The following is a 9,079-nucleotide window of genomic DNA, read 5'->3' as shown; positions in this document are numbered from 1 at the left end:
ATCTCTCGCCAGCGTTGCATAAACCTGGGGCGGCTCCGGCAGGGCTGCGGCGGCAGCTCAGCCGGGCCAGCGGCGCTGAGCTCCCCCCCGCCCCGGCTCCGGCCCCCGGAGCAGCCCCGCGGCGGGCGGCGGCCCCGAGACCGGAGGAGGCTCCGCGCCGCCGGTTCAGGCCCGGGGAGCGCGTCCCGCTCGGCGGAGCGTTCCTCCTGCCTTCATTTATGTAACGGGGAAAGGCCTTACACAACGCGCAAAGCCAGCTCTCGCCAAGAGACCGGCGCTGGGCCGCTCGCTTTCGCGAGGGGCCGCCGGGGCCGGTGGCGGCGCGGCCGGGGGCAGGCGGCAGCCACGGGCAGAGGTGGCGCGGCGGCCCCGGGCGAGGCCACGCTGAACCGCCTTGGGCAGCCCCTGGCCCGCGCCGTTCGTGCCCACGGGGCTGCCTGCACGTGGGGTCGGCGCAGAACCCTTCTCCCGCCCAGCCGCTGCCGTTCCAAGCCTTTCTGTCCCGGGATGAGGGCCCGATCCTGCGTGGCAACAAGGCTGCCCCGGGACCTGGGCTTGGGGCTGAGGGCAGGCAAGTCCCTTACGGGAGGCTCCGTCCCTGCGTGCCAGCGCCTGGGCGTTTGTTAGCGCGCAGCGAGGTCCCCGGCGGCTCCCCACGGGCCGGTGCCCGCTGCCCGTGCGAACATCGGCGAGCAGGGACGTGACGGCCGCACCCCTCCCCAGGCCGGCGGGACCCGAACGGCAGAACCGGCCGCTCTCGGCAGCGGCAGAGGCCGAGCTGCTGCCGGCAGGACGAGCCCGGGTTTCGCTTTGATTCCCGTCCCCTCTACGGAGGAGCCGAAGGCCGAGCGAGAAGGCGCTGCCGGGGGCACGGAGCGCAGGCAGCCCCGTCCCGCCGGGCCCGGGAGGGGGAGCGGTCCGCACCGGGGTTGCCCGGGCGGTGCTGAGGGCAGGGAGGGAGGGGGTTGCAGCCGTGCCCAGGACACGGGGACTGTTTAATAAACCGCGCGAGTTTACGTTCAGTGCAGCCTCTGTTTATAAAATACAGAAAACGATCGTGAAAACATCCTACGGGCGCGACGGCGGGCCCAGGGCACCGCAGCAGAGAGCCCCGGGTGGGTGAAGGCTGGCCGGACACCCCGAGGGCGCCTTTGCCTGCTTCCAAACTACCCCACGCTCCCGCGGGGACCCTCGTCCAGAGGCAGCGATTGCCCATGACCGAACGGCAGTCAAACCCGCTGCTCCGTGCCTCTCCGTATTGCCAGAGCCGGGTACCGGTCACGCACGGCGGGTGCCGGCTCTCCCCCTGCGACGGCACCGCCAGGAGACCCCGCACGGCCCTGCCCGGTCCCGGGCTGGCATCGCCCTCTCCTGCGCCTAGGCACCACCAGGTATCGCTTCGTCCAAAGCCGGCGACGCCCCAGTCGCTCCCGGGCGCTCGCCAAGGCCGCTGGAGCCCGGCCGAGCGATGGCACAACCCGGGCAGGGGCCGGGGCGACGCTCCCGCCCTCCCCTCGCTCCGTGCCCGCTTCGCCATGGCCTCCGACGCACCACGAAGGAAACAAGCAGGACTAGCAGCATCGATCGAATAAGCAACGAGCTGCTAAGGCCCTGAGCCCTGCGGTGCAAGGCCGCATCCCACAAGCGGCCGCCGGGCTGTCAGGGCCGGTCGCCGCGCTCGCCCTGAGGGCATGAGAGCGGTGCCGCCTCTCGCCTCCGCCGCCAGCTCTCGCCTGAGGGCCCCGGGCAGGTCAGAGACCCCGAGAGACCACCCCGCTCCCGGCAGCGGCCGGCAGAGCCACGGGTGGCAAAGGCGTGAGTCGGGGCCGTGTCCCGTGTGCGTTGGCAGCCCCGGGGCTGCCCCCCGCTCCGTTCCGGCCTTTCGGCTCCCATCACACCAGGGTACGTGTAGGGGCTGGGCTCGCTCCTCTCTCTCGGTGTCCGGGGCAGCAGCTCGGCCCCGCAGGCATCTGTCCCCGGCGCGGAGCGGCCGCGGAACTGGCGCCGCGCAGCCACCCCGGTTGCCGCAGCCTCGCGTGTCCCTGCCCGCCCGGGAGAGGAGCCCCTCGGCCGCCCCGCCGCTCGCTGAGAGCTCTGGCCCGAGGGCAGCGGTCACGGCGGCTCCACTAGCCCGCAGCGAGGCCGGGTTGGCCCCTTTTACCCTGGCCGTGCTCGCCGAGCTGCGCCGCGGCAGAGAGGCGACCGGTCCCCACGTCCCCCCCCACTGATTTCTGCGACCGGGCTGAAGGCTGCCGCTTCCTTCCGTGCAGGGATCCTGAAGCAGGCCTGGGCACAGCGGGAGAGCGTCAGGCAGCCGGGTAACGGCCTGTCTGCACCCGGCGCCCCTGTGTCACGTCTCCCGTGGGCCCCACCACAGGCCCCCGGCAGCGGGCGGGGAAGCGCTCACCCCCGGTACCGGGTTTAGCTCCCGGCACCCCCTCTCCGGGGGACCGAGCTGACCGCGGAACAAGCGGAACACCCGCAGCCCCGCTCCCGCCCGCGGAACATCGGGCCTGGCCCGGGCTGGCGTGCAAGGGGACCCGCTGCGCCCCGGCCCGCCCCGGGCAGGGCCAGCCCGCCTGCCCCGCCGAACCCGCCGCCGGCGAGCACGGGCAGGCTGTGCAGCCAGGCCCAGGCCTCGGGAGCGCCGCTGCCCGAGCCACCGGCCCGCCGAGGAAAGCGAGACCCGGCAACGGCTCCCGGCCCCGGCCGGGGCCCAGACGGGCCGCGGGTCCCGCCGCAGCGGGGGAGAAACGAAAGCGGAGCCGGGGTGTGCGGCGGGCACAGCCTGCGGCACTGTCCGGGGGGCTCTGTCTCCCGGGGCGCCGGCTACACGGGCGCGGTGCTGGCGGCTGCCCGCGCCCCGGAGCGGTGCGGAGCGGAGCGGCGGCGCTCCCCGGCCCGCCCGCCGTGCCAACGGAAGGGTCTCCGCACCTTCTCGGCAGCCGCCAAGACGACACCGGGCCGGACCCCCTCCCGCCGCTGCGCATCCCGCCACGGCGCTTCCCGGAGCCGATACGCCGCCCGAACGCAGCCCCGCGTATTTCCCGCAGCAGAGCAGGCGTGCGCGGCGGCGGAGAGCGCTGCCAGCCCGCGGCCGTGCCCCGGGGCCGGGGGCCGGGCGGGCAGCGCGGAGCGGCCCCGGCACAGGGCGCCCGCCCCGTTCTCCGCTGCCGCTTCTCGATCCCGAGCACGGAGGAGCGGAGTGAAATAAAACGATATGATAAGAAGGAAAGGCGTTTTATTGGAGACTTTACAATGCTAGAAAGTACAATAAAAGTGCTAGTTCACTCTAGAAAAGTTGGTCCCAAAATGGTGCTATGCCACAGCATCTATCAGCTTACATAAACATTTATAAAATCGCTATGAACTGGCCCGTGTATTAAAAACGCTAGTTTGTTTTTGGTTTTGTTTTTTTCCACATTAATCTGTGTAAAATTGAAGGATCGAAACGTTTTAAGAAAAAGGGCAAGCATTCGAAAGCAGAACCTACCGGAAAATCCATTTTGGGCCAGGTTTGGGGTTAAAATCCCCGAAGATAGTTTAAACTTTCATTATTAATAATAATATGCACATGGAAAAATATTCCAATTTACAGGCAACCGTCTTTTTTTTTTTTTTATAACATCAAAATATTTTTTTTTTAGACCTGCATAAAATTACTTTTAAGACCTCAGAGGACATTGTCTCCTTAAAAAATATATTTAGCGCTGCCGAAACGTTTCACGAGTGACCCTGGCGGGTTTTGCATGTTGGTTTTTAATAACCAGCAATATCGCACATCTCCTGCTGTTACAGCAGTCCCCACACAAGTACTATTTTGACGAAAAGCCACAGCTCGGAAGAAGCGCAGTGCTCTGCAGACCGAGGAAGAAGAAAGAGAAGATGAAGAGGAGGAGGAGGACGAGGACGAGCACCGCGGGCACACGGCAGTGCCTAGGCCCCGCCAGCCTCGCACCGCCACGCGTGGAAATGCTCCCGCTATTTACAAGCTCCGCTTTACTCTCCCCGAGGCTGAGCCCGAAAAGATTACGGCCGAATTATAAAGGAGCACAATTTTGAGGGCTCAACAGCCTATTTTTAATTACATGCTGCCCTCCCCATACCCCCCCCGCACCTCCCCCCCCCGCTCCCCAAATCCCTCACAAACGAACAAACACATGAGCAGAGAAACGGGCGGTAAATCCGAGCTCGCCTGGAGGAGGCAGCCGGCCCGGCCACCCCGGCGCAGCCCCGCTGGGGCAGCTCCCACATTTCCACTGCCTTCTCCTCACCGCAGCACGGCTCCTACACTGCTACGCTACACGCGGAGCAGGGCTGCTATTTCCCCACCGCAACAGTTTGGGCACAGAGAGAACCAAGTCCGCAGCTAGGGAGGAGGAGGAGGAGGAGGGACACGGGAGCGCAGGAGAACGCGGCGGGACCGGAGATGGGTAGCGGGGTCGGGGTAAGGGCATTTCTGTGGCGGCGGCCGGCCAGAGCCTCCCTAGATGTCTATGCGGGAGTGCAGGGCGCTGTGTTTGCTGTCGTGCTCCCAGTAGGAACAGTGCATCATGGACAGCTCGGCGGGCTGGCGGGCGCAGGCGAACTGGAGGCCGGCTCCGTTCGCCGCCGGGGCCGCGGGCGGCGCGGGGCTGGCCGGGCTGAGCTGCTGGGGGTGGTGGGCGTGCGGGTGGTGGTGGTGGCCCATGCCGTTGTAGGAGTTCACCATGCTGGGCAGCGCCATGCTCTGCACCCGCGAATAGGGGCTGTAGGACGCCGGGCCCGAGAGTCCTTTCACATTGACGGGGCTGACGTTCCCGCCAGACATCTGGCAAGAGGTGTAGGGCATGGGCGCGGGGGGCTGCGCCAGCGGCCACGAGTTGTTCATGAAGGTGGACTGCAAGTACTTGGGCGGGGAGAGGTAGCCGTAGCTGTCGGGGCTGAAGAGGGTCTTGCCGGGCTGGAAGTGGGTCGGGGGCGGCCGGAAGGGCCGCTTCATCCTTCGCCTCCTGCGGTAGTTGCCCTTCTCGAACATGTCCTCGCAGGCGGGGTCCAGGGTCCAGTAGTTGCCCTTGCGCTCGCCGCCGCCCTCCCGGGGCACCTTTATGAAGCACTCGTTGAGGCTGAGGTTGTGGCGGATGCTGTTCTGCCAGCCCTTCTTGTTCTTCTCGTAGAAAGGGAACTTGCTGATGATGTACTGGTAGATCCCGGACAGCGTGAGCCTTTTCTCCGCGCTCTCCCGGATGGCCATAGCGATCAGGGCCACGTAGGAGTAGGGGGGCTTCTGCGAGGGGTCCGGCTTCTCGGGGCCCTTGTCGGCGCTCAGCTCCTCCTTGCCCCGCTCCGGCTCCTTGCTGCCGCTGGTGTCATGAGCCAGCAGCGCCACCGCGTCCTCCTCGCCGTCCGGGTAGCTGGTCATCATGGTGCCCCGTGTCCGCCGCCCCGCCGTCCGGGGCGCGCTGCGGAGCGCTGCCCGGGGCGCCGAGCGCGCTGCCGGCGGCCGTCCTGCCCCGCGCTCGCCGGGACCGGGGCCGGGACCGGGGCCGGGGGGTCGAAGCCGGGACCGGGACGGAGATCGGGAGGCGCCTCTCGCGGCGCCGCTGGTCCGTGCAGCGCGGCGGCGGCGGCGTCCCTGCCCCCGCGGGCTCCGCTCCCCTCTGCCGCGGCGGCCGGGCTCTTTTCTGATTTGTATGGGCCCGGCCGAGTTCCGCTTTCGTCAGGAGCCCGCTCCCCTATCGCCGCCGAGCCGCTGGGCACGGCCGAGTTCACCCCGCAGTCACGGCGCCGCGCTCAGCCCCGCGCACACGCGGCCCGACGTGGCCCCGCGGAGCGGCGCGGAACCGCCCCGGCTCGGGGTGAGGGGCGGGGGGGGGGGGGGAGGATGTTGGGAGGGGTGGGGGTGGGAAGAGCCCGGGGGCCGCTGAGCGAGGCTCCGCCGCCCGCCCGGCGAGCCCGCCCGGGGCCCGCGGCGCTGCGCTCCCGTCCCGCCCGGCCAGGGGCCGCGCCGCAGGCGGTGGGTGCGAGGGGGTGTGCCCGCACGGCCGCGGCGCTCGCCCCTGCCCCGGCGGCTGTCACACGTCCAGCCGCACACGCGGTCGCGTTTATATGTCTTGGCCCTGGGCCCCGCCAACCGATCGCGCCCGGGGAGCACAAGGAGGCTGCTGCCGCTCCCTGCGGAGTCGGTTCTTGCTGCCCTTATTTGCGGGACGCAGGGAGCGAAAGGTGTCGGGTCGCTCCTTCTCCCTCCCCGCACCGTACGCGCAGGCACCCAGCGCGGCTGCAGGGCTGACAGACGCCCCGAGGGCCGGGGCAGGGTGGCGAGGCGGGGGGAGGGGGGGTCGTCACCCATCGGGCAGCTTTCCTGCTCGTTCCCCCGGAAGGCTCCGGCTTATTTCACACGGTTCGTGGAGCACCGACGTTCCCCGGCTCCTTCCCCTTCCTTGCCTTCACGTAGAATCTCCCCGAGCAGCAGAAAGGCAGCCTCAGCTGGCCGGAGCACACGAGCATAATAAATCACTAACACGGGGCTGCTCCAGCCGCGGGTACAGAACCGGGCAGGCGGACAGAGGATCCCTTGCGCTGATTTCTAACGGAGCGATCCCCGGGAGCGATGCGGAGTGGCCCCGCTTGTCCCCCCGAGCCCTCCCACCAGGGAACGCGACCGCCGGCAGCCGCAGGAGCCGGGCCGAGCTCCGCGGGGCCGGGGCCGCCTGCGCTCCGCAACCGCGCCCGCCGCTCGGCCCTCGGGGCCCGGCGCTGCGCTGAGCCCGCTGCTGCCGGGGCGGCTCCGCTCCCGGGATTTGCCCGCACGGACCTGACCTCCCCCCTCCCGTACTCCAGCACAATTGGGTGTTGCCCCTCTCGGGCTGCCCAGAAGCGGCCCTCGGAGGAGCACAAGGCCACTTCGGCGCCCGCAGACCCGCGGGCCGGCGGGTCACGGCCCACATACTCGCTTCTGCCTTCTCTTGAACGTGAACCGCTGCGCAGCGCTATTCCCCGCCCCGCGGATTTTACGTGCCACATCAATTTTCGTGACCAAACGCGAGCCCGCGGGGCTGGCAGCTCTCTAACAGCACGCCCGGTGCCGCCGGCCTCTCCTCGAGGTGTGCTGGGGCTTTGGCACCCCACTCGCGGCTCTATAGTCCCTCTGCCCGGCCAAGGGCACACGGGTCCCTGCTCTCCTCCCCGGGAGAGGCTATTTATGGGTGAAGGCAGTTGAAGATGTAAAAACGTATTTTAGTCGAGAAATAAAATAGCCACTCGGGGAGCTCTTATATCTATTATTGCATTTCTCGGTGAAAATACATTTCTACATCTTCGCCCAAAGCCATATAACGAATCCCTTATCTCCTATCGGCAGAGAAACGTGTACCCTAACACCCGGACTGCACGAATTCGGTCAAGAAGCGAGGCCCAAATATTTCCGCACACAGACGCGGAGCAGCGCACGCCGCCCCCTGCGCACCCCCCGAACGCACACAAACGAAAGTGCGGAGGGACGAGGCCCGCGGGAGCGACGCTCTCCGGGGTTTTCCTGCCCGGCGGCCCCCGGCGGCTCCGCGCAGGGCGGCCGGTTCCGCGCAGGGCGGCGGGCAGCCGGAGCCAGCTGTGCCCGGGGCCGGGGCCGCGGGCTCCCCGGGGCCGGGGCTGGCTTCTTTCTGCCGGCCACCCATGCTGCTGTCGACGCTGCCCCTCGCAGGCATTTCCGCGGCGAGGGCCGGGGCAGGTGTAACAGCCCTGCTGCGTGTGTCATCGCCTCCGCCAAATGGCAGATTCCTCCCTTTTCTCTCCTAAGCCGGGCGCGCAGCTCCTTACCGGGGCTCGCTTGCTCGCAGAGGACATTTGACATCCGAGGGGCTTGTTTGGTTGTTTTTTTTTTTCCTTTTTTTTTTTTTTTTTTTTTTTTTTTTTTTGACAGCCCCACCAAGGGGGATTTCGGATGAGCACCAGGGCAGAAGCTCAGCCCAGCGCTGGGAGCGGCGATCGGGCCGAGCAGCGGCAAAGGTGAGCGCGCAGCCCCGTGTGCGGCTACTGGAACGTTTGACACCAGAGCAGGCAGGCACTGTCGGGCTCCCCCCTCTCCCCGGTGCTAATTAAGCCCTTCTTGGGACATTAAAGAACCACCTGAAAACGTAGGGGCACGCCACTGCAGCTGAGCCTGGACACTGTAGCTGCAGTTAAGCGGAGAGCTGAGGTCTTACCGGCACTCACAGAAATGTCGCAGCGAGGGGAATGTGAGTAACGGGGGGGAGGCAGCAAGCAGAGAGGCGCGGCGAGCCCTTCCCTGGTGAAGGAGCCGGGGATCCCGCCACCACCCCGGGGAGAGGCTCGATCTGCCGGGGCCAACCCGCGCCCCGCCGCTCCCGGGGCCGGGCAGGAGTCTCACGAAGTGAGTTCTGGACAAAGCGAGCGCAGAAGGAGCCAGCGAAGCCGCTACCGGAGCGGGCCTGCGGCCGCCCTCGGGAATAAGGGAAAGCAGGAGAGGAGCTGGCAGTGGAGGGGGCTCAGGGCCCCCGGCCCCCGGCCCGCTGCGGAGAGGGGCAGATCCCACCGCGGGGCTGGGGGGCGGCGGGGAAAGGGCTGTCGCTTTCTTCACAGGAGGGCAGAACAGCCCCGGCCCCAGCCCGGTCCCGGTGCGGGGAGGAGGAGGGCAGAGCGGGGCTCAGCCGCGGCCGCGCAATCCTGCTAAGAAGCGCCCCGAAAGGGGCTGCAAGCCGGAGCTTCGCCCTCCTTCTCCGGTACCGAGCTGGGCCGGGTCCCCCTTCCCGAACAGAGCGCGGGACCCTCCGCTGAGGCCCCGAGCCCGGTATCGCGGCTGGGAAGCGGCTGAGCCCGTCCCCGCAGGTGGAACCGCCATGCGGAGCGGAGCGGGGCGGGAGTCTCCGCCGAGGGCAGCGGGGAGCGCCGCGGGGACACGGGGCAGGGCCCGCCCCCACGCCTTGACCCGGCAGCGCGGACAACTCTTCCCACGAAAGCTGTGCCTGCAGCTGCGGCGCTGATAAGACTCGGGTAGCCCGAGTGGGGTTTTTTTCTACTCACCCCAGTGCGGGCAACAGAGCCGATTTCTACCTGGAAGGTTTGGGGTCAGTTTGTTTGA

At 68.1% G+C, this 9,079-nt stretch overlaps 1 protein-coding gene across 1 annotated transcript; it reads right to left on the bottom strand.

The window, feature by feature from the left end:
- Nucleotides 1-4,145: 4,145 nt before the first annotated feature.
- FOXL2 (forkhead box L2) lies at nucleotides 4,146-5,622 on the bottom strand. Its single transcript, XM_033001620.2, has one exon. It carries the CDS (start codon nucleotides 5,402-5,404, stop codon nucleotides 4,487-4,489), a length of 918 nt encoding a protein of 305 aa, XP_032857511.2. The 5' UTR covers nucleotides 5,405-5,622; the 3' UTR covers nucleotides 4,146-4,486.
- Between the last annotated feature and the right edge of the window lie 3,457 nt (nucleotides 5,623-9,079).

Source organism: Tyto alba, unplaced genomic scaffold (genome assembly GCF_018691265.1).
Source record: "Tyto alba isolate M040663 unplaced genomic scaffold, T.alba_DEE_v4.0 Super-Scaffold_10, whole genome shotgun sequence".
In the NCBI taxonomy this organism is placed as follows: domain Eukaryota; kingdom Metazoa; phylum Chordata; class Aves; order Strigiformes; family Tytonidae; genus Tyto; species Tyto alba.
Note: the sequence above shows the minus strand (reverse complement) of the source record. Positions and strands in the feature narration are given on the sequence as shown.